The following is a 25,251-nucleotide window of genomic DNA, read 5'->3' on the forward strand; positions in this document are numbered from 1 at the left end:
ATCTGCACGACCCTTTCATCAGTGGCCGGAAAGTTGGATGCACAGAACTTCACATGAGCGTCGATCTGACAGACAAAGTCCGACTGCTCGCAGGGAGTGGTGATGGATCGAGAGAGTGCGTCGGCCACAATGAGCTCCTTGCCCGGGGTGTAGACCAGGTCGAAATCGTAGCGGCGGAGTTTGAGGAGGATACGTTGTAGGCGTGGCGTCATATCATTGAGGTCTTTCTGGATGATGTGAACCAATGGCCTGTGGTCTGTCTCGACCGTGAATTTGGGAAGTCCATACACGTAATCATGGAATTTGTCGATCCCTGTGAGGAGGCCCAGGCATTCTTTTTCGATTTGAGCATATCGTTGCTCAGTAGGTGTCATGGCTCTAGATGCATATGTCTGTCTGTGCACCATCATATACTTGTGTGTATATTATGACAGGTATGGCGATAATCCTTGAGGATTTTAATCTGCATAATCGAAAAATCAAATGGGCTAAGTTAGCCTAGATGAGGAATTCATAGAATGTTTTTGGGATAGTTTCTTTGAACATCACATTCTGGAACCAACCAGACCAGATAGCTGCCACAGGGAAAATGTTTGAAGCTATTATTAACGACATTATAGCTGGGGCCTTAAATAAATTCACAGTAATCAGGCAGAGTCATCATGGTTTAGTGAAATGGAAATCATGTTGAACCAATTTATTGGAGTTCTTTGAGGAAGTAACCTGTGCTGTGGGTAAAGGTGGATGTACGGTACTTAGATTTCCAGAAGGCTTTTGATAAGATGCCACAAGGTTATTGTGGAAAATAAAAAATTATGGTGTAGGGGGTAACTTATTGGCTTGGATGGAGGATTAGCTGGCTACCAGGAAGCAGAGAGGAGGCATAAATAGGTCCTTTTCTGATTGTCAAGATGTAACGAGTAGTGTGCTGCAAGGATCAGTGTCGGGGCCAGAACATTTTTACAATTTATATAAATGACTTGGATGAAGACGTGGTTGTTCAAGTTGCTGATGACACATAGGGGCTGGTTTAGCACACTGGGCTAAATCACTGGCTTTGAAAGCAGACCAAGTGGGCCAGCAGCACAGTTCAATTCCCGTATCAGCCTCCCTGAACAGGCGCCGGAATGTGGCGACTAGGGGCTTTTCACAGTAACTTCATTGAAGCCTGCTTGTGACAATAAGCGATTTTCATTTCATTCATTTTCAGATAGGTAGGAAAGTAAGTTGTGAAGAGAACATTAGGGGACTACAATGGGATACAGACAGGTTAAACGAGTGAGCAAAGATCTGGCAAATGGTGTATAATGTGGGGAAAAGTGAAATTCTTCATTTTGGCAAGAAGAGTTAAAACAATATTACGTAAGTGGTGAGAGATTACAGAGCATGAATCGCAAAAGGTTGGTTTACAGATAAAGCAAGTAATTGGGAAAACTAATGGAATGTTATTGTTTATTTGAGGGGAATTGATTACAAAAGTAGGGAGGTTATACTTTAGTTGTACAGGGTAAATGTGTTAGAAGCAGATCCGGGAATACTGGACGAATACCAGGAATGAGCAGGCTGTCTTATGAGGAAAGATTGGAGAGGTTAGGTTTGTATCCGCTGGAGTTTAGAAGAATAAGAGACAACTTGATTAAATACATATAAGATCCTGATGGGTCTTGACAGGTGGACGTGGAGAGGATGTTTCCTCTTGTGGGAGAATCTAGAACCAGGAGTCACTGTTAAGGTGTCATTCATTTAAGACAGAGAAGAGGAGAAATTGTTTCTCGCAGTGGGTTGTGAGTCCCTGGAACTCTCTTCCTTAAGAAGTGGTGTAAGCAGAATCTTTGAATATTTTTAGAGATGAGCTGGATAGATTTTTGATTAACAAGGAGGTGAAAGATTATCGGGGGTGGGCAAGATTGTAGAGCTGAGGTTACAATCAGATCAGATTGAATGGCGGAACAGGGTGGAGGGGCCGAGTGGCCTCCTCCTGCTCCTAATTCATATGTTCTTATTTCAGAATTATTTAGTACTTTAAAATCTAAGCTCAAACTCGCAAGTTGCAGTGGTTACGTATTATGTTATCTTATTTGAGTAACATAAGTTGCTACTAACCGCAGACGAAGAATACTCCAGTCCTTGAAGTAAGTTGAAAGTATTTATTTAGTAATGACAAAGCTAATAAATGAGTTCAACACTCTGCTGATCTAACTTTAGCAACACAGCAAACTTGATTTGCTGTACAAACTGTATCTAAGCCACATGGGGTGGCTTGACTGTGATCTCTGCTACACTCGTGTTGTTTCTCCAGTCTCTGCTGGGAGTGAGAGCGAGATTTTGTGTGAGCTGTGGTTTTATAGTGGCCGCGTAATGCCCTCTAGTGGTTTTGCCACAGCTGGGTGTTCTGATTATCCCCTTAGTTACATGTCTACATATCATTACAGTAGGATTTGAATTGCTAATCCAGTAATGTAGCCATTATTCTGCCGCAGCCATTCAGGCAAATGACAAATAAAGGCAAAAAATCCAAAAGATTGTGTCCACAACAAAGAAACTTGTAAACAGAGCAACAATCATCTACAACACGCTAATGGAAGCAGCCTGTGGATTGTAGTTATACCATTAGACACTGGCGGTAATTAGCAGAGACTTGGCCACCCAGTAGAACTGACTGTCTGTCCTCCTTCCCTCTTTAACAGGTCCACGAGATATCCCGGGAAATCTGTATTCGTCTTGGTGAAAACGGCACTAAAGACCCGACCGACATCTCCACTGTGGCCTATTACATCGAGAGAGACGTGAGTACAACTGCTGGCTCTCCATTCCGGAGCACGCATTCTCCCACAACGATAGTACAGCGGTTATATTACTGAACGCCTAACCCAGAGGCCTGGACTGATGTTCCGATGATACAAGTTCAAATTCCAGTGTGGCAGCTGGAGGAATTTCAATTCAATTAGTTAATGAATGTGAAATACGAATGTGAAATCTCACGAATAGTGACCGTGAAACTACAGGGTTGTTGTTAAAAAAACCAACCTGGTCCACTGACGTCTTTCATGAAACCCAGACCCATAACAACTTAGCTGCCCTCTGAAATAACCCAGTAAACCACCCAGTTGAACCAGAACTACGGCAGAAAATTCAAATAGAAATAAAATCAGAAAGACAAACCAATATTGACCGAGCCACCAGAAATGACAAAGGATCTGAAAAGTCCTCCTTATAAACATCAAGGGTTTGAGCCACATTGGGAGAGTTTTCTCACACATGGTCAAGCAAGAGCCTGTCGCTCAGAGAATTATACCTTAGAGCTGTAGGTGAAAATATTCACGAATAGACCTTTGAGTGAGTAAAGAAGCAATTTATTAATTTTCAGAGCTCTGGGAGAAAAGGCCTTTGACCCCACGGTCTGTGCAGCACCTTTTTTCGCCTGAGCTAAGGTCGCACTGGGTTAATATATAGAAGGAAAGCGGAATTAGTTTGTATTCGCATTTACATACACCCAATCAATTCTGTTCGCGTCACAATTCATAACATGCATCTTCAATGCCATAAATGGCTACGAGTTAGCTCCTATTGTCTCTAATTGGCAGTTTGCCTACCCAATCAATTCATTACATAGATAACGGTTACATAAAGTCATGGGGTCAATAGTCCAGCCACGTTGAACATGTCCTTCCTCATTCCTTGCTAGTTCCTTAATTTGGGGCTACTTCGTCAGTTACCAGTAGCTAAGAATACAGACATTGAGTAAAGGTTGCCAACGGCTCATTGTCTCTCCAGATGCATCTGGTTGGGGATCACTTGTTTTGCACAAAGCTTTACTACCTCAGCAGAAGGCACTGATAATAACATAGGGTCAAGAACATTGACAGAGTCCATTTTATATCAGGCGGCATCCATTTTGTATCTTTTGTAGTCCGTTCGGAATTCTGCCTCTTCAGAGCTAATGTCCTAGACACCGCCATCACCATCCTTGGGTGTGTCCTGTCCCACTGACTGGACAGTCCCACAGAGGTATACAATCGGGAGGGAGCGGCTTTGGGAGTCTTCAGCATCGATTCTGGACTGCATTAAGTCTCAAGGCATCAGGCCAGACGTGGAAGGCTCCTGCTGAAGCAGCTTTGGAAGAAGCACTGAAGGTAGCAAAGGGCGTGGATGCACTCTGAGTGGCTCAATAGCACGGCTCCTGTTCGAGGTGGCGGAGTCCTGAAGGATATATCTACCAGGCTGGGTCTGCAGCAGGTGGTGAGAGAAGGGGCAAAAACCTAATTGGCCTTGCTCCCATAAACCCACCAGTCACAGATGCATCTGTCCATGACGATATTGGTAGGAATGACCACCACATTCAGTGCCATCGTCATACTGAGGACAGATATCGTGTGGCACTGCCACCGTACTAAAGGGATACAATCAGAACCGTTCTGAATGGGGCATCCATGAGGCACTGTGGACCATCAGCGGCAGCAGAATTTTATTCAACCAGAACCAGTAACCGCACGGTCTGGCTTTTCCCTCACCCGGTCATTGCCATCACAAGGGGTCACTCCTGGTTCAGTGTGGGCTGCAGGAGGACAGGCCAGGAGCAGCACCAACATGTCCCTGAAGGACATTGAAGGTTGAAGGAGTTGCAACCCTCTTCAGCCAGAAGTTTCGAATAGATGATCCACCTTAGGCTCCTCCTGAGGTTCTCAGCATCACAGATGTCAGTCTTCACTCCACGTGATAGCAAGAAGCAGCTGAAGGCACTGGGTACTGCAAAGGCTATGGGCCCTGTCAATATGCTGGCAATAGTACTGAAGACTGGTGCTCCAGGACTTGCCGTGCCCCTAGCCAAGCTGTTCCAGTGCAGCTTTAACACTGGCATCTACCTGGCAAAGTGGAAAATTGTCCAGGTATGTCCTGTAGACAAAAAGCAGGACAAATCCAATTAGCGCCCCATTAGTCTATCCTTAATCATCAGCAAAGTGATGGAAGGAGTCATTAACAGTGCTATCAAGTGGCACTTACTCAGCGATAACCTGCTCACCGACACTCAGTTTGGGCTCCACCAGGGTCACTCAGCTCCTGACCTCATTACAGCCTTGGTTCAAACATGGACAAAAGAGCTGAACTCCAGAGGTGAGGTAAGAGTGGCTGTCCAAGAGTGGCATCAAGGCAGCATTTGACCGAGTATGGCATCAAGGAGCCCGACCTAAACTGGAGTCAATGGGAATCAGGTGAAACTCTCTGCTGGTTGGAGTCATCCCTAGCACAAAGGAAGATGGCTGTGGTGGTTGGAGGTCAATCATCTCAGTTCCAGGACATCACTGCAGGTGTTCCTCAGGGAATTTCCGAGACCCAACCATCTTCAGCTGCTTCATTAGTGACCTTTCTTCTATCATAAGGTCAGAAGTGGGAATGTTTTCTGATGACTGCACAATGTTCAGCACCATTTACGACTCCTCAGATAATGAAGTAGTCCATGTCCAAATGCAGCAAGACCTGGACAATATCCAGGCTCAGCTAATGTGTGACACAAAGGTTACTTGCCACATAAGTGTCAGAAAATCACCACCTTGAACAAAAGAGAATGGCATTACCATCGCTGAATCTCCCACCATAATATTCTGGGGATTACCATTGACCAGAAATAGAATTGGACCAGCCATACAAATGCTGTGGTTACACGAGCAGGTCAGAGGCTAAGAATCCTGTGGCATTAACCTCACCTCCTGACCCCTCAAAGCCTGTCCACCATCTGCAAGGCACAGATCAGGAGTGTGATGGAATAGTCCCAAATTGCCTGGGTGAGTGCAGATCCAACAATGCTCAAGAAATGTTTTTAAAAATAAATTTAGAGTGCCCAATTCATTTTTTCTAATTAAGGGGCAATTTAGCGTGGCCAATCCGCCTACCTTGCACATCCTTGGGTTGTGGGGGTGAAACCCACGCAAACACGGGGAGAATGTGCCAACTCCACACGGACAGTGACCCAGGGCCGGGATCGAACCTGGGACCTCGGCGCCGTGAGGCTGCAGGGCTAACCCACTGCGCCACCGTGTTGCCCGAGGCAGCAGTGTTAACCACTGCGCCACCCTATGCTCAAGAATCTTGACACCGTTCAGGACAAAGCTGCCCACTTGATTGGCACCCCACCCACAAGCATTCACCCCCTCCACCCCCGATACACAGTAGCAGCCGTGTGCACCATCTACACTGCAGGAACTCACCAAGTTGACTGCACGTTCCAAACCTGTGATCTCTATGATTGAGCGCAGCAGACACATACGAACACCACCAGCTGCAAGTTCCCTTCCAGGTCACTCACCATCCTGACTTGAAACAATATTGCCGTTCCTTCACTGTCGCTGGGGCAAAGTCCTGGAAACCCCTCCCTAACAGCACAGTGGGTGTACCTACACCTCACGGACTGCAGCGGTTCAAGAAGGCAGCTCACCACCACCGTCACAAGGGCAATTAGGGATGGGCAATAAATGCTGGCCTTGCATGTGTGAAAAAAGTGTTTGGGGGTCCTGGAGGAGGAGAAACTGAAAATGTAACCATAGAGTCTACAGAACAGAAAAGGCCCATCAGCCCATCACGTTTGCTCCGGTCAAAAACAATTCTATTCCCATTTCCCAGCACTTGGCCCATAACCTTGCGTGCCTCAGCATCACAAGTGCCCATCTAAATACTTCTTAAATGTTATGAGGGTCTCTGCCTCTACCACCCTTTCAGGCAGCAAGTTCCAGACTCCCTCCACCCTCTGGGTGAAAAGGTTTTTCCTCACATCCCCCCTAAACCTCCTGCCCCTTACCTTAAATCTCTGCCCCCCGGTCATTGACCTCCTCCACCTGTCTATTCTATCTTTGCCTCTCATCATTTTATACATCTCAATCACGTCCCCACTCAGTCTCCTCTGCTCCAGGGAAAACAACCCCAATCTATCCAATCCCCCTTCATAACTAAAACTCTCCATCCCAGGCAACATCCCGGTAAATCTCCTCTGCACCCTTTCCAGTGAACAATGATCAAAGAACAAAGAAAAGTATAGCACAGGAACAGGCTCTTCGGCCCTCCAAGCCTGCGCCAACAATGCTGCCCGTCTAAACTAAAATCTTCTACACTTCCAGGGTCCGTATCCCTCTATTCCCATCCTATTCATGTATTTGTCAAGATGCCCCTTAAACGTCGCTATTGTCCCTGCTTCCACCACCTCCTCCGGCAGTGAGTTCCAGGCACCCGCTACCCTCTGTGTAAAAAAACTTGCCTCGTACATCTCCTCTAAACCTTGCCCCTCGCACCTTAAACCTATACCTCCTAGTAATTGACCCCTCTACACTGGGAAAAAGTCTCTGACTATCCACTCTGTCTGTGCCCCTCATAATTTTGTAGACCTCTATCAGGTCGCCCCTCAACCTCCTTCATTCCAGTGAGAACAAACCAAGTTTATTCAACCTCTCCTCATAGCTAATGCCCTCCATACCAGGCAACATCCTGGTAAATCTCTTCTGCACCCTCTCTAAAGCCTCCACATCTTTTGCAAGCATGCCGTATGCCTTCTTGACTATCTTCTCCACCTGTATTGCCCCTTTCAGTGACCTGTGGACCTGTACACCTAGATCTCTCTGACTGTCAATACCCTTGAGGGTTCTACCATTCACTGTTATTCCCTACCTGTATTAGACCTTCCAAAATGCATTACCTCACATTTGTGCAGATTAAACTCCATCTGCCATCTTGCCGCCCAAGTCTCCAAACAATTTAAATCCTGCTGTATCCTCTGACAGTCCTCATCGCTATCCGCAATTCCACCAACCTTTGTGTCGTCCACAAACTTACTAATCAGACCAGTTACATTTTCCTCCAAATCACTGATATACACTCCGAACAGCAAAGGTCCCAGCACTGATCCCTGCAGAACACCACTAGTCACAGCCCTCCAATCAGAAAAGCACACTTCCATTGCTACTCTCTGCCTTCTATGACCTAGCCAGTTCTGTATCCATCTTGCCAGCTCACCCCTGATCCCATGTGACTTCACCTTTTGTACCAGTCTGCCATGAGGGGCCTTGTCAAAGGCCTTACTGAAGTCCATATAGACAACATCCACTGCCCTACCTGCATCAATCATCTTTGTGACCTCCTCGAAAAACTCTATCAAGTTAGTGAGACACGATCTCCCCTTCACAAAACCGTGCTGCCTCTCGCTAATACGACCCCTTGCTTCCAAATGGGAGTAGATGCTGTCTCGAAGAATTCTCTCCAGTCATTTCCCTACCACTGACGTAAGGCTCACCGGCCTGTATTTTCTGGATTATCCTTGCTACCCTTCTTAAACAAAGAAACAACATTGGCTATTCTCCAGTCCTCCGGGACATCACCTGAAGACAGTGAGGATCTAAAGATTTCTGTCAAGGCCTCAGCAATTTCCTCTCTTGTCTCCTTCAGTATTCTGGGTAGATCCCATCCGGCCCTGGGGATTTATCACCTTAATATTTTTCAAGACGCCCAACACCTCGTCTTTTTGGATCTCAATGTGTCCCAGGCTATCTACACACCCTTCTCCAGACTCAACATCCACCAATTCCTTCTCTTTGATGAATACTGATGCAAAGTATTCATTTAGTACTTCGCCCATTTCCTCTGGCTCCACACATAGATTCCCTCCCCTGTCCTTCAGTGGGCCAACCCTTTCCCTGGCTACCCTCTTGCTTTTTATGTACGTGTAAAAAGCCGTGGGATGTTCCTTAACCCTATTTGGCAATGACTTTTCGTGACCCCCTTTTAGCCCTCCTGACTCCTTGCTATCACAAGTAAGGAGTGCTATCACATCCCTCTTATAATGTGAATTCCAGAACTCCATACAATGATTTGGCTGTGGCGTAGCTATCATTTCATACAGTTGCACCATAACCTCCCTGTTCTTAAAGACTATGGGTCCACTAATAAAGACAAGGATACCATCTGCCTTCTTAACCGCTGCATCCATATGTCCTACGACCTTAAGGGACCAGTGTACATACACACCAAGGTCCCTCTGATCCTCGGGCTCCCCAGGGTCCTGCTGTTTATCATGTATTCCCTTTGCCTTGTTTGTCCTGCCCAAGTGCATCACCTCACGCTTATCCAGATTGAATTCCATTTGCCACTGATCAGCCCATCCAACCAGCCCATCTATATCCTCCTGTAATCTTAGGCTATCCTCCTCACTATTTACCATCCCACCAATTTTCGTATAGTCAGCGAACTTACTGATCAACTCTCCTACATTCATGTAGAAATCATTTATATAAACCACAAACAGCAAAGGCCCCAAAGTTAATCCCTGTGGGACCCCACTGGACACAGGCATCCAGTCAGAAAAACACCCCTCGACCATCACCCTCTGCTTCCTGACACGCAGCCAATTCAGGATCCAATTTGCCAAATATCTTTGGATTCCATGGGCTCTTACCTTCACTGTCAGTCTCACATGTGGGATCTTATCAAAAGTCTTGCTGAAGTCCAAGTAGACCACATCAAATGCATTACCCTCATCTAAGCACCTGGTCACCTCTTCGTAAGATTCAATAAAGTTGGTCAGACATGAGCTCCCCTTAACAAAAGCACGCTGACGGTTCTCGATTAATCCCAAACTCTCCAAATTCAGGTCAATTCTGACGCTCAGAATTGCTTCCAATAGTTTCCCCACCACTGAGGTGAGACTGACTGGCCTGTAGTTTCCTGGTTTATCCCTTCCTCCTTTCTTGAATAATGGAACCACATTGACTGTCCTGCAGTCCTCTGGCACCTCTCCTGTGGCCAGAGAGGAATTGAAAATTATTGGCAACACCCCTGCTATTTCCTCCCTTGCCTCACTCAGCAGCCTGGGATACATTTCATCTGGGCCTGGAAATTTATCTACTTTTAAACCTGCCAGACCATTCAAAACCTCCTCTCTGTCTATGGTAATTTATTCAATTTTATCACGGCCCTTCTCTCTGATTTCTATACACTTCATACAGTGTTTGGAAGATTAAAATCGAAACCTTTGTTGCGTAAATAAAGAGGAAATAAAATAAAAACGAGGCAGGTAAAGGGGAATCTGTTTTTAAAAAAATTTAGAGTACTCAATTCTTTTTTTCCAATTAAGGGGCAAAATAGCGTGACACATCATGATTGAAGGTCCTTTTGTTTTTCTGCCTCTGTAGATAGTTCAGGCAGTGCCCTATTTGCGCCCCCCCTTCACCAACACTCCGACTCCCTCCCTCCACACCACCCTCCTTTCCCCTTTCCAAACCCCCCCTTCCCTTTCCCTTCTGCCGGTACAGAGGCGAGGGTATCTGGCCTCTCCCGCGCAAGGTTTAGTGTTTGTACCATTTGTTTGTTGTAGAAATGTGTTATGAACTGTTTTAATAATCAGAGTATTCCCCCCCCCCCCGTACATTGGTACCGAGGGGAGGGTACCCTGTTTCTCCAAAACAAAATTAGTGTTTGTACTAGTGAGCTTTGACAAAGAGTCATCAAACTCGAAACCTTAGCTCTTTTCTCTCCCTACAGATGCTGCCAGACTTGCTGAGATTTTCCAGCATTTTCTCTTTCGTTAGTGTTTGTACCGATTGGCCTTGTATATATTTTTTTACTGTTTTAATAAAAAGATATGGCCAATCCACCTACCCTGCACATCTTTGGGTTGTGGGGGTGAGACCCACACAGACATGGGGAGAATGTGCAAACTCCACACGGACAAGGGGGGGAGTCTGTTGAATCTGTATCAGCTGGACACTTTAGGTTAAGTTTAGTTGAGGAATCTGCCCTTCATTATATCTGGGAGTAAATGGACAAGGGAGTTGTTGGTCTGATATACAGTATGTGTCCCTGTAAATAAAAACTTGTAATTGTATAAATACCAGGCTCCATTTGCTCAGGCTAACCTGAGGCACCAGATCCTGGTTTGTTTGGTTTAAGTTAGTCCACAGATGTCAAAGTGAATCTCCCGATTAGTATCTCTCAACAATGTCTTCATTTTGCAGTTAAAGATGAACAAATTTACCCTGGAGGTGGACGGAAAGAGCTTGCAGGTCGAGAGGGAATCGGTACAAGTTTGGTTCTTCGACAACGAGCCTCCTAGGATTAACATGAAGACCATTTCGCCTGGCTTCGCTGCCATTATCATTATCATCGCGCTGGCTATGCTAACTGGGATTGCAGTCTTTGTAAGTACAGCCGTACCCATTCACAACGTAATCCTGCGCAGACAGGTGGTGTTTGAAGGGTCGGGCGGATGAGGTTTTTGGGAGGTTTGTGTGCTCTATCTGGCAGCTCAACTTCACCTCCGCGTGCTCCTGACAAAATCCCTCAATGTGCTCAGTGCCTTCTGGAGTAAATCTCCATTCTGGCCGCTCACGAACCGGGGAGTCCCATGAGTTGATGAGTGCATCTGGCCTCTTCAGGGATGTTTTGAGGACATCCCTAAAGCGTTGCCACTCTCCTGCAGGGATTTTCCTGCTGCGACCAAGTTCTGCGTAGGGCAGTTTTGTCAGGGGTCTGGTGTCAAGCAGACGAACAACATGTCATAAGAACATAAGAACATAAGAACTAGGAGCAGGAATAGGCCATCTGGCCCCTCGAGCCTGCTCCACCATTCAATGAGATCATGGCTGATCTTTTGTGGACTCAGCTCCACTTTCCGGCCCGAACACCATAACCCTTAATCCCTTTATTCTTCAAAAAACTATCTATCTTTATCTTAAAAACATTTAATGAAGGAGCCTCAACTGCTTCACTGGGCAAGGAATTCCATAGATTCACAACCCTTTGGGTGAAGAAGTTCCTCCTAAACTCAGTCCTAAATCTACTTCCCCTTATTTTGAGGCTATGCCCCCTAGTTCTGCTTTCACCCGCCAGTGGAAACAACCTGCCCGCATCTATCCTATCTATTCCCTTCATAATTTTAAATGTTTCTATAAGATCCCCCCCTCATCCTTCTAAATTCCAACGAGTACAGTCCCAGTCTACTCAACCTCTCCTCATAATCCAACCCCTTCAGCTCTGGGATTTACCTAGTGAATCTCCTCTGCACACCCTCCAGTGCCAGTACGTCCTTTCTCAGGTAAGGAGACCAAAACTGAACACAATACTCCAGGTGTGGCCTCACTAACACTTTATATAATATATATATACAGTTGCAGCATAACCTCCCTAGACTTAAACTCCATCCCTCTAGTAATGAAAGACAAAATTCCATTTGCCTTCTTAATCACCTGTTGCACCTGTAAACCAACTTTCTGTGACTCATGCACAAGCACACCCAAGTCTCTCTGCAAAGCGGCATGCTTTAATATTTTATCGTTTAAATAATAATCCTGTTTGCTGTTATTCCTACCAAAATGGATAACCTCACATTTGTCAACATTGTATTCCATCTGCCAGACCCTAGCCCATTCACTTAACCTATCCAAATCCCTCTGCAGACTTCCAGTATCCTCTGCACTTTTCGCTTTACCACTCATCTTAGTGTCATCTGCAAACTTGGACACATTGCCCTTGGTCCCCAACTCCAAATCATCTATGTAAATTGTAAACAATTGTGGGCCCAACACGGATCCCTGAGGGACACCACTAGCTACTGATTGCCAACCAGAGAAACACCCATTAATCCCCACTCTTTGATTCTATTAATTAACCAATCCTCTATTCATGCTACTACTTTACCCTTAATGCCATGCATCTTTATCTTATGCAGTCCTGCCCAGCAAAGCTGGCTTTGAGCAATTAATGCCTCGATGCTGGGCAAGTTAGAGGCCACTGTTGTTTGATTGTCTTTCTTGCCAGTGGATTTGGAGGATCTTGTGAAGGCTGTGTTGGTAGTACATTGCCAATGCTTTGAGGTGCTTGCGATCAGTAGTGTAAAAGGATATAGGAGCATGGGGCTCACTGCTACTGAAGAAACCATGGCCTTTGTCTTAAGTTTGAGATTCTGGTCCTAAAATTGGAGATGACAGGTTGTCTCTGTCTGCCTTCGTCAAGAGGAAGTTCTCAAGATATGGAAAATGGTCCATGTTTTTCAGGATCTGATTTTAATAGACTGGGGAAGGGGGGAGGTGGGGAGTGGTATTGTGCTATGGGATCTGATTGAAAGAGGATCTTAATTTTGACTTTTCTGAAATATTGTCACTGTTGTAATATAGGAAATGTGGCAGCCAATTTATTCACAGCAAACCCCCAAAAAATAGAAATGTAATAACGACCAGTCCCACCTATCCTGAGGACCCGTGGATCTTTTACATTCACCCACTAGGCAGACGGGGTTTAATGTCTCGTTCAAAAGAAGTCACTTCCGACAGTGCAGCGCTCCCTCAGTAATGCATTGGAGCATCAGCCTTGATTCCTGCACTCAAGCCCTGGGATGGGACTTGAACCCAGAACCTTGTGATTTCAAGGTGTGAGTGTGACGGACAGGCAGACGGGAGGGAAATAAGGGGTTAAAAAAAAGCCGCTCACTTTGTATAACTTAACAATAGTTACTGATAGACCCACGTTAATTTCTGACAAGGTGTTCACTCCGGAAGCTCCCAGAAACCTTCTTTGTGGTGTTGTCTGTATCTACTACCATGGTTATCATTGGAGTCTCCTGTTTATTTTCGCAGGAGAGGGATTGGAAGTTGTGATATGCAGGTGCATTAAAACTACACTGCGGCACTGGGGTACGGTGGTTAGCACTGCTGCCTCACTGCGTCAAGGACCCAGGTTCAATTCCGGCTTTGGGTGACTGTGTGGAGTTTGTACATTCTCTCCGTGCCTGCGAAGGTTTTCTCCCACAGTCGAAAGATGTGTCGGTTATGTGGATTGGCTGAAATTTCCCCCCAGTGTCCAAAGTTGTCCAGGTTAGGTGGGGTTACAGGGATAGGGCGGGGGGAGTGAGCCTAGGTAGGGTGTGCCTTCAGAGGGTGGGTGCAGACTCGATGGGCCGAATGACCTCCTTCTGCACTGTAGGGATTCTATGGATTATATGTCTAGAGTAAGTACCATTTATAAAGCTGCCTGGTCTGCTGAGTATTTCCAGTATTTTCTGTTTATATTAATATCTGGTTGGTTTGATTCTTACAATCGTGCAAAATCTGTCAGTCTTTACTCACTTGAATCATGTTGCAATAATGTAAACCTCGTGCATGATTAAATAACCCCTGGGAAACTGAGCTGGGTTTACGTGGGTCTGTAAGATATTCGCAGGAATGTCACGCTCAAGGGGAGTATTCAGTAATAGGACTCCTTGACTGTCTATGGGACGTTTAAAAATTTTAAAATCAAAATAGCAACATAGTTTGAATGTGTTTAACATCCCAAATATGATGTTAGTGCTGATTTAACTTAAAGCTGTTTGTATTAGATTTGAACTGTGAACTGTTTGGGGATGTGGGCTCTGAACAGACACTTTAAAAAATAAATTAGAGTACCCAACTCTCTTTTTCCAATTAAGGGGCAATTTAGCGTGGCCAATTCACCTAACCTGCACATCTTTGGGTTGTGGGGGTGAGACCCACGCAGACACGGGGAGAATGTGCAAACTCCTCACGGACAGTGACCCAGAGCCGGGATCGAACCCGGGTCCTCGGTGCCGTGAGGCAGCAATGCTAACCACTGTGCCGGTGTCAGCAGCAGGTCAACAGAATTCCCCTAACCCCAGGCTAGAAATCTCTTTCCAACTTCATTCATTTAAAAGAAGATTAAAATATTCAAGCTGCAGTCTTGAAGTTATGTTTTGTTTGCTGGAGGTGGTGTGGTGCTGTCCATGGAGGAGCATCGATAAGGTAGATAAATCGACATCTTTCCCCAAAGGTAGAGGAGTCTAGAACTAGAGGGCATAGGTTTAAGGTGAGAGGGGAGAGATACAAAAGAGACCAGAGGGGGAATTTTTTCACACAGAGGGTGGTGAGCACCTGGAACGGGCGGCCAGAGGCAGTGGTAGAGGCGGGTACAATTTTGTCCTTAATGGGCAGGGTGGGTATAGAGGGATATGGGCCAAATGCGGGCAAGTGGGACTAGCTTAGTGATAGAAACTGGACGTCATGGACAAGCTGGGCCGAAGGGCCTGTTTCCATGCTGTAAATATCTATGATCGCGCTGCCCAGAACAGACACTCTTTAACCAGACTAAGAGCAGTTCAGACAAGTATTAATGGAGTTTCACACAGCTGTTATTTTTGGTCAATGTCATCACTGAAATTGCGCTCAGTTTACTACTCTTGGTGCTTGTCTATTTTCTTAAAAAGGTTTTTGAAACATTCTATACATGCAGAACTTAACCATATTATATAATATTATGTTTTAGATTCCAGATCTATGATTACTAATCCATTAGATTAGGGGCTGAAAAAGTTTGAGAACCGCTGGTTTGATTAAAAAATAATGTTCACCTCAATTTGTTTCAATGGAACTTTAGACCATCGCCAAGGTTCATCAGGAACATACTGGGATCACCCCCTCCTCTCTCAATGGCAACTTTTATAGTGCCTTTTACCTCAGTCAAGGATCCCAAATGCTTTACAGGCATCTTATCAGACTGGCACAGTGCCACGAGACATTAGGAATGGGGCTGAACACTTGGTCAAAGTGGTAGCAGAGAGATGGAGAGGTGTAAGGAGAGAATTCCAGAATTTAGGACCGAGGCAGCTGAAGGCTGTGGTGAATGTGATTCACACCGGATTGTAATCTGTATATACATGTGTCTGTATTGTAAGTGCAGTTGCACTACCTGTCCTCCAGGGGGAGTAGCTCTGGGAATGCTCGAGTTGTATGGGGCTTCTCCCTTAGCTCTGCCCAGGACTCCTCCCCCGGAAGCTGCTGTATAAAAGGTCAGTGCCACATGGTCAGCCAGCCAGTTCACCGAAAGTTCAATGGCTAATAGGCTGGCTCTGTTGTGAGTATATTAAAACCGCTATTCTAATCCTACAAGCACGTGTCCGTAGAATTGTTGGTTCCAACAAAGGCACAGGTTCCATTGGTGGAGCATCGAAAATTGGGGATGCGCAGAAGACTAGGAGGGAGTCACATAAATCTCAGAAGGCAGGAACAGAGAGGTCTGGGTGTAAATGTGGCAGGGCAGGTTGAGCAAGCAGTTAATAACGCAGGCAGTATCCCAGATTGTATTCATAGGGGCAGAGTGTGCTGGAGCAGGAGGTTTTGTTGAACTTGTATAAGAAGCTAGTTTTGCCTAAGTGGAGCGTAGTATCCAACTCTGGGCTTTAGGGAAGGATGTGAAGACATTGGAGAAAGTGCAGAAAGGTTCCAGGATGAGGAACTTCAGTTATGAAGATAGCTTGGAGAAGTTAGGACTGTTTTCGTTGTAAAAGAGATGGTTCAGTGCTGGGATCCGTGCTGGATCCAATGTATTTTAATGACTGGGACGAGGGAAGTGGACGCACTACTGCCAAGTTTGCGGAAACATAAAAATAGGTGGGAAGGCAAATGGTGAGGATGACAAGTGTCTACAGAGAGATAGACAGGTTAAATGAGTTGGCAAAGGGCAGCACGGTGGCGCAGTGGGTTAGCCCTGTTGCCTCACGGCACCGAGGTCCCAGGTTCGATCCCGGCTCTGGGTCACTGTCTGTGTGGAGTTTGCACATTCTCCCCGTATTTGCGTGGGTTTCGCCCCCACAACCCAAAGGTGTGCGGGGTAGGTGGATTGAACATGCTAAATTGTCCCTTAATTGAAAAAAAAAAGAATTGGGTACACAAAGTATATTTTTTTTAAATGAGTTGGCAAAAATTTGGCAGATGGAATATAATATAGGGAAATGTGGTGATGCACTTTGGTAGGAAGAATAAAGGAGCAGAGTATTATTTAAATGGAGAAAGACTGCAGAAAGCTGCAGGAGAGGGATTTGGGGGTCCTCATGTATAAATCACAAAAAGCGAGCATGCAAGTTCAGCAGGTAATAGGGAAGGTAAAAGGAATCTTGGACTTTATTTCAAAGGGAATGGAGTATAAAAATAGGGAAGTATTGCTAAAACTACATATGGAACTAGTTATTATTTTTTTATTTTTTAAAAAATAAATTCTTTTTTTTCCAATTAAGAGGCAATTTAGCATGGCCAATCCACCTAACCACATCTTTTTGAGGGTGAGACCCCCGCAGACACGGGGAAAATGTGCAGTTCTTAGATCACACCTGGAATACTGTGAACAGTTTTGGTCCCCTTATATAAGGAAAGATCTAGTGGCATTGGAGGCAATCCAGAGATGGTTCAGGTTGATCCTGGGTAAGGAGGGATTTACTTATGAGGAGAGGTTGAGTAGGTTGGGCCTGTACTCATTGGAGTTTAGAAGAATGAGGTGATCTTATTGAGATGTACAGGATTCTCACGGGGCTTGGCAGGGTTGATGCTGTGAGGATATTTCCTCTTGTGGGAGAGCCTAGGACCAGAGGGCAGAATCTCAGAGTAAGAGGTCACCCATGTAAGACAGAGATGAGGAGAAATTTCAAGAGAGTAGTGAATGTGGAATTCTTTATCGCAAAGGGCTGTAGAGGCTGGATTGTGCACGGCTGAGACAGACAGATTTTTAATCAGTGAGGGAATCAAAGGTTATGGGGTTAAGACAGGAAAGTGGAGTTGAGGATTATCACATCAGGCCAGCCATGATCTTGTTGAATGGCGGAGCAGACTCGATGGGCCGAACGGCCTACTTCTACGCCTACATCTTACGGTCGAAGAGGAGATTTGCTAATCATGATTTGCACAATCATGAGGGGGCTGGACAGAGTAGCTAGGGAGTAGTTAGGGTGTAGCTAGGGAGTAGCTAGGGAGTAGCTAGGGTGTAGCTAGGGAGTAGCTAGGGTGTAGCTAGGGAGAAACTGTTCCCACTTGTGAAAGGATTGACAAGAGGGTGGAGACTTAAAATAATTAGGAACATAGAACAAAGAACAGTACAGCACCGTACAGGCCCTTCGGCCCACGATGTTGTGCCAACCACTTATCCTAATCTAAAATCAACCTAGCCTACACCCCTTCAATTCACTGCTGTCCATGTGCCTGTCCAAGAGTCGCTTAAATTTCCCTAATGACTCTGACTCCACCACCTCTGCTGGCAGTGCATTGCACACACCCACCACTCTCTGTGTAAAGAACCGACCTCTGACATCTCCCCTACACCTTCTTCCAATCAGCTTAAAATTATTGGTCAGAGAAACAAAAAAAAAAACGAGACGAGGAAAATCTCTTTCACGCAGCGAGTGGTTGGGGTCGGGGATGCACTGCCTGAGAGTGTGGTGGAGGCAAAATTCAATCAAAGCATTCAAAAGGGAATTGGATTGTTATCTGAAAAGGAAGAATGTGCCGTGCTGTTGGGAAAGGCAGGAGAATGGCAACCAGTGAATTGCTCATTTGGAGAGCTAGCACAGGTACGAAGGGCCGAATGGCTTCCTTCTGCACCGTAACCGTAATTCTGTGGTCCTGGTAGTCAAGAGTTCAGGCCTCACTCATTCTGGTGGGTGTGACACAATTATGGTCTGTAGTGGCTGCACCTTGCCCATTATACGTTGGTGGCAAACTCTACCTCAGCATTTCAGTCCCTCTATTCTTTGATAGGTATCACTGGCGAGGCCAGCATTTGTTGCCCATCCCTGACTGCCTTTGAATTGAGTGGTTTGCTGGGCCATTTCAATGCCAGTTAAGGGTCGACCACGTTGCTGTGGGCCTGGAGTCACATGTAGGCCAGACCGGGTAAGGGCGGCAGTATTCCTTCCCTAAATGTGTTTTTTTCCCCCAACAATCGGCAATGATTTCATGGTCGCCATTACTGAGACTAGCTTTCAATTCCAGATTTATGAAGTGAATTTCCAACGTTGGGTGACTGTCTGTGTGGAGTTTGCACTTTCTCCCTGTGTCAACATGGGATTCCTCCGGATGCTCCCACTGTCCAAAGATGTGCAGGTTAGGTGGATTGGCCATGATAAATTGCCCTTAGTGTCCAAAAGGTTAGGTGGTGTTACTGGGTTATGGGGATAGGGTGGAGGCATGGGCTTGGGTAGGGTGCTCTTTCCAAGGGCTGGTGCAGACCCGATGGGCCGAATGGCCTCCTTCTGCACTGTAAATTCTATGATTCTATGAATGTAATTTGAACCCATGTCCTCAGAGCCTGGGTCTGTGGATTGCTAGCCCAGTAACATTACCAGTAACACCACCATCCTCTCTGAAATTAATGAGTGAATAAGAACACAAATCGCAACATACACAAGGGCACTGAGGGAGAACAGTGGGGCGGAGGAAAAGGAAATGATGGAATGTTGACTGTTCATAACATGATCTGATTGCAGGTTGTTGTCAGGAGGAGAGCGAAAGAGGACAGAGAGAGAATCCAGTTTGAAGTGATTGAGGTGATGTATCGCAAACAGTAACCATTCTTAGAGTACTGCAGAGTGGAGCCATTGAGATGCAAATTTATATTTATGGAGTTATCTTCCTCCTTTAACCCGCCAATGGCTCTTGGTCTAAGATAGTTTCAGACGAGGTTTGTTCCCACCTTTGATGTTTTTTCTATTTTGTTGTACTTTGTAGAGGTACCTTGATCGGGAAGAAAACAGGTTCGTGTCTGAAAAGCCATTTGCAACCTCAGATGGAGTCACATATCTCTCCTGTTGCTAACTGTGTGCACAGGAAATCTTCACCATCCTGTCTTTTCGTTCAATATCTCTCTCCCTATTTTCTAACTTCATAGAATCATAGAATTTACAGAGCAGGAGGCCATTCGGCCCATCGAGTCTGCACCGGCCTTTGGAAAGAGCACTAAGCCCACACCTCCACCCAATCCTTGTAACCCCACCTAACCTTTTTTGGACACTAAGCAAGAAAAAAGTAGGCGGGGGGATGTTGGGGGGGGGGGGGGGGGTGCGTAAGTCTCCCTGATCAGGGGGCAGCTGAAGTGAGTTTTTACAGCCCGACTCTTCAACCCAGCTGGAATGAGTTAACCTGGTATAGGAAGGGTCTCCAGTTGTGGTTGGGTGTAACCCTGGAGGCATCATCACATGACTTCATGTTTCCAACTACCCCACCCCCACTCTCCAGCCATTGGTTCCCCAACAGATCCAACCATGGGATAGGCTGTCTTACCAGAGCCAATGAGAAAACAAATAATGTCTTCATTAACAATTGGATGATTGTAGACTGTCAGCTTTAAACACCTTTCCCCCCCCAAATCTTTCTAGAATAAGCAAAAATGTCCAAACGTTTAAAAAAATTTGATGCCTCCATAAATTTTCTCCTGGGGTGTTTGCTCACAGGAGTGTTTTGATGCTTCATTTTCAATTCCTCGAGACGCCAGGCAAATCTTGGAGGGTTGGAAATCCTTTGTCAGACTGCATGTCAAACCTGGCACCTTCCTTTTGTGTATGACTCTGTGACTGACTGCATGAACTGGCCGAGTTGTCAGGGGCCACTTCTTATTGTTCCTATAATATTCTTGTCCCTAATCCGAGTTTTACCTGTTGGTTTGCACAGGGACAGGAAATGGAGGAACATCACCTTGCTCAGAGGATGGGTTTAGCACGTTAACTGCCCAGAAACCTTGAGAAGTCTTGTATTTGTTGCACGCAAGGAGTTTTTGAAAATGAATGTTTATAGTTTGTTCCACATACCATGAGTAAACCCAACAGATGATTCGAAGATTGCTCTGATTCATTGCAGAAGAGAGATGCGAAGAAGGTTGTGGACAGTCATAACCAGCGATTTGCACTCACTGTGTAAGCTGACCCACCAGTAAGTTATTAAAGGCACCGACTCTGTGTTCCAAGTTCACATTGGGAGATCCCACATTATGGGAAGAGCATTAAATTCAGTTCTGAGGCCAGCATTCATTCCTGAGCCAACAATCCTTCCTGAGCCAACAACCCTTCCTGAGCCAACAACCCATCCTGAGCCAACAATCCTTCCTGAACTAAGGACATCGCCAACAGCAGATGAATTGGTCAATCACCCCTGCTGTGTGTGGGACATCCTTGCCTATCAGCTCTTTAAAGTTCTTTGCGGGGTCGGGAGGGGTGGGAAATTCAATTTTGATAGTGGTGCAGGGTCAGTCGTGGATGAGTCACTCTCCCCCAATCTGAGGAATGGAATATTGTTGGGGGCGAGTGTGTAAACAGGCAACTGATCCTTTAACATCTTACTGAGCTACCACTCAAGATGGATTCCACTCTGTTCCCCACCGTCTGTTAAGGGCTGTAAATTTGCTCAAAGCTGCTCCCTATTCTCGCGATGACATTACTGGACGAACAACAGGAACCCTGTGCAAATGGGGATTCCCTGCAGGACATGAGCAGCTGCGAGGAAATTGGCGGCCGAGATGTTTCAATGTTAAATACATTATGTTTTATTGTCTGAAATGATTTCATCTACACGGCAATAGTTTTAATGTTGTAATTGGAGATGCTTGGCTTGTGAAATAAAGATGCTTACATTACACAAAGGTCAAAAGTGCACTCAAAGTAGCTGAAGCATCTGAACATGCCGAGTTTAACAGAAACTGATTGAAAGCCAATGGGCTGTGAAACCTGCATGGGTCTTTTGAGATGGTAATGAGGTTATTTAAATACAATTTTAATGTTTAAAAATGACACTGTCGGGTCAGGAAATGCACCTCTTGGATACAGGAGACAGCAGGTGAAGTAAGTGTGACAAATGACACTGACAAACCCGTTTATTTCATGAAGCAGTTTAATTCAATATTCTTCAACAAGGGAGGCAGGAATTGTGAGTTCAATATCCAGCTCCAGGGCTTCAGTGTGACAATCCAGGCTGTTAGTCAGGTCCAGTCCAGTACGGAATGCTGCACTGTCAGAAGTGTTGTCTTTTGGATGAAAATTAAAACCGAGGCACCCTGCCTGCCTGTTCGGGAGGGGGGGGGGGGGGGGGGGGGGGGGGATGTAAAAAGACCCCTTGCCGCTGTTTCAAAGAGTAGGGGAGCTAGTCCTGGTGTCCTGGAAGATAGACAGACCTCAAACGACATGACAAAGATAGATTATCACATTGCCGTTTGTGGGAGCTTACTGTGCACAAATTGGCAGCTGTTTTCCCGGCAACACTTCTGTGGTGGCCTGGCACCGATGAAGTGGAGGCTCTTTACGTGAATCGATAACAAGGACCAATGGTACAGAGCTGCTGCTTCCTTTACATCTTCACTACATGGCTCCCCAATGTATTCTGCCCCAGAGGGGACTCCACCCTCTGGGGTGATCACCCGCTCACAGTCACATTGGTCCCCAGAGCCAGGTGACCCTCCTCTGCTGTCCAGTCTTAAAGAGACAGGCACCTCGATCCGCTACAACTTCCAAATGCTTAGTGACTGGAGAGCGCTTTGGGATGTAGAACATGCAAAACTAATGGAGGTTCTTTGTACCATTACAGGTTCTTGCACTATTATATCTTGTTTTGATGTTGTCAGGAAGTTTATTAACTTCTCTCCAGGTGTTACTTTCCAAAACCTCTGAGCAACTTAATTTCAATGAACATGTGGGGGAGGCTATGACATCTCCAACCTGTGTCCCTCACTGTGACATCTCCTCCAGCCCTACAGCCTGTGTCCCTCACTGTGACATCTCCTCCAGCCCTACAGCCTGTGCCCCTCACTGTGAGATCTCCTCCAGCCCTACAGCCTGTGTCCCTCGCTGTGACATCTCCTCCAGCCCTATAACCTGTGTCCCTCACTGTGACATCTCCTCCAGCCCTATAACCTGTGTCCCTCGCTGTGACATCTCCTCCAGCCCTACAACCTGTGTCCCTCGCTGTGACATCTCCTCCAGCCCTATAACCTGTGTCCCTCGCTGTGACATCTCCTCCAGCCCTACAGCCTGTGTCCCTCACTGTGACATCTCCTCCAGCCCTACAGCCTGTGCCCCTCACTGTGAGATCTCCTCCAGCCCTACAGCCTGTGTCCCTCATTGTGACATCTCCTCCAGCCCTACAGCCTGTGTCCCTCGCTGTGACATCTCCTCCAGCCCTATAACCTGTGTCCCTCGCTGTGACATCTCCTCCAGCCCTACAGCCTGTGTCCCTCGCTGTGACATCTCCTCCAGCCCTATAACCTGTGTCCCTCACTGTGACATCTCCTCCAGCCCTACAGCCTGTGTCCCTCGCTGTGACATCTCCTCCAGCCCTATAACCTGTGTCCCTCGCTGTGACATCTCCTCCAGCCCTACAGCCTGTGTCCCTCACTGTGACATCTCCAACCTGACAACCTGTGTCCCTCGCTGTGACATCTCCTCCAGCCCTACAGCCTGTGTCCCTCGCTGTGAAATCTCCTCCAGCCTGACAACCTGTGTCCCTCATTGTGACATCTCCTCGAACCTGACAACCTGTTTACCTCGCTGTGACATCTCCTCCAACCTCACACCCTCGCTGTGACATCTCCTCCTGTCCTACAGCCTGTGTCCCTCGCTGTGAAATCTCCTCCAACCTGACAACCTGTGTCCCTCACTGTGACATCTCCTCCAGCCCTACAACCTGTGTCCCTCACTGTGACATCTCCTCCAGCCCTACAACCTGTGTCCCTCATTGTGACATCTCCTCCAGCCCTACAACCTGTGTCCCTCACTGTGACATCTCCAACCTGACAACCTGTGTCCCTCGCTGTGAAATCTCCTCCAGCCCTACCTGTGTCCCTCGCTGTGACATCTCCTCCAACCTGACACCCTCGCTGTGAAATCTCCTCCAGCCCTATAACCTGTGTCCCTCGCTGTGACGTCTCCTCCAACCTGACAACCTGTGTCCCTCGCTGTGACATCTCCAACCTGACAACCTGTGTCCCTCGCTGTGAAATCTCCTCCAGCCTGACAACCTGTGTCCCTCGCTGTGACATCTCCAACCTGACAACCTGTGTCCCTCGCTGTGACATCTCCTCCAGCCCTACAACCTGTGTCCCTCGCTGTGAAATCTCCTCCAGCCCTACAACCTGTGTCCCTCGCTGTGACGTCTCCTCCAACCTGACAACCTGTGTCCCTCGCTGTGACATCTCCAACCTGACAACCTGTGTCCCTCGCTGTGAAATCACCTCCAGCCCTACAGCCTGTGTCCCTCATTGTGACATCTCCTCCAACCTGACAACCTGTGTCCCACGCTGTGACATCTCCTCCAACCTGACAACCTGTGTACCTCGCTGTGACATCTCCTCCAACCTGACACCGTCGCTGTGACATCTCCTCCTGCCCTACAGCCTGTGTCCCTCGCTGTGACATCTCCTCCAACCTGACAACCTGTGTCCCTCACTGTGACATCTCCTCCAGCCCTACAACCTGTGTCCCTCGCTGTGACATCTCCTCCAACCTGACAACCTGTTGTCCCTCATTGTGACATCTCCTACAGCCTGTGTCCCTCGCTGTGACATCTCCTCCTGCCCTTCAACCTGAAGCCTGTGTCCCTCACTGTGACATCTCCTGCCCTCCAGCCTGTGTCCCTCACTGTGACATCACCTCCAGCCCTACAACCTCTGTCCCCCACTGTGACATCTCCTGCTGTACAGCCTGTGTCCCTCACTGTTACATCTCCTCCTGCCCTACAGCCTGTGTCCCTCACTGTGACATCTCCTCCTGCCCTACAGCCTGTGTCCCTCGCTATGGCATCTCCTCCTGCCCTACAGCCTGTGACCCTCGCTGTGGCATCTCCTCCTGCCCTACAGCCTAAGTCCCTCACTGTGACATCTCCTCCAGCCCTACAACCTCTGTCCCTCGCTGTGACATCTCCTCCAGCCCTACAACCTCTGTCCCCCACTGTGATATCTCCTCCAGCCCTACAACCTCTGTCCCCCACTGTGACATCTCCTCCTGCCCTTCAACCTGTCTTCCAGGCCTCTCCATTTGCTGATCCATCGAGACTCAGTTAGCGACTCTGGAATTCCCCGTCACCCCAGGGACTGCAGCAGTTCAAAGCAGCAGCTCACCACCACCTTCTCAAGGGCCATTAGGGATGGGCAATAAATACTGCCCTAGCTCCCACATCCCACGAATGAATAAAAAACACCTGCCTCCCTTCTTATATCTCATCCTCACCCCCGGGGAGCTCCTTACTGTTGCTGTTGTGTGGGTTAACATCACTTGAATTAAATGTTAGCAATGTGAAAATGCTGTGAAATATTAACACATTTTAATTAGTGCCTGCCTTTGGCTCAGTTGCATTGATAATCAGCACTGCCTGGTGGCAAGCTCGTGCAAAAAGCAGCTACAGCAACACAATTAATTAAAGTTCACGGAGGATCCAAAGGCAAGAAATAATGGCTTCAGCTTCAAAATGTGTGATTTTAGCAGTTAATGGT

At 46.8% G+C, this 25,251-nt stretch overlaps 1 protein-coding gene across 1 annotated transcript in view; it reads left to right on the plus strand.

Moving 5' to 3' along the window:
* The window catches only part of LOC119962353 (epithelial cell adhesion molecule-like), a 39,787-nt gene extending 18,095 nt beyond the window's left edge, over positions 1 to 21,692 (plus strand). Inside the window, exons 6-9 of the mRNA XM_038790332.1 lie at positions 2,688 to 2,786; positions 10,989 to 11,171; positions 19,271 to 19,330; positions 20,451 to 21,692. Coding sequence (XP_038646260.1) covers positions 2,688 to 2,786; positions 10,989 to 11,171; positions 19,271 to 19,330; positions 20,451 to 20,504 — 396 coding nt within the window. The 3' untranslated portion in view covers positions 20,505 to 21,692. The remainder of the gene's footprint in view (positions 1 to 2,687; positions 2,787 to 10,988; positions 11,172 to 19,270; positions 19,331 to 20,450) is intronic.
* The last annotated feature ends 3,559 nt before the right edge of the window (positions 21,693 to 25,251 follow it).

Source organism: Scyliorhinus canicula, chromosome 2 (genome assembly GCF_902713615.1).
Source record: "Scyliorhinus canicula chromosome 2, sScyCan1.1, whole genome shotgun sequence".
Taxonomy (NCBI): domain Eukaryota; kingdom Metazoa; phylum Chordata; class Chondrichthyes; order Carcharhiniformes; family Scyliorhinidae; genus Scyliorhinus; species Scyliorhinus canicula.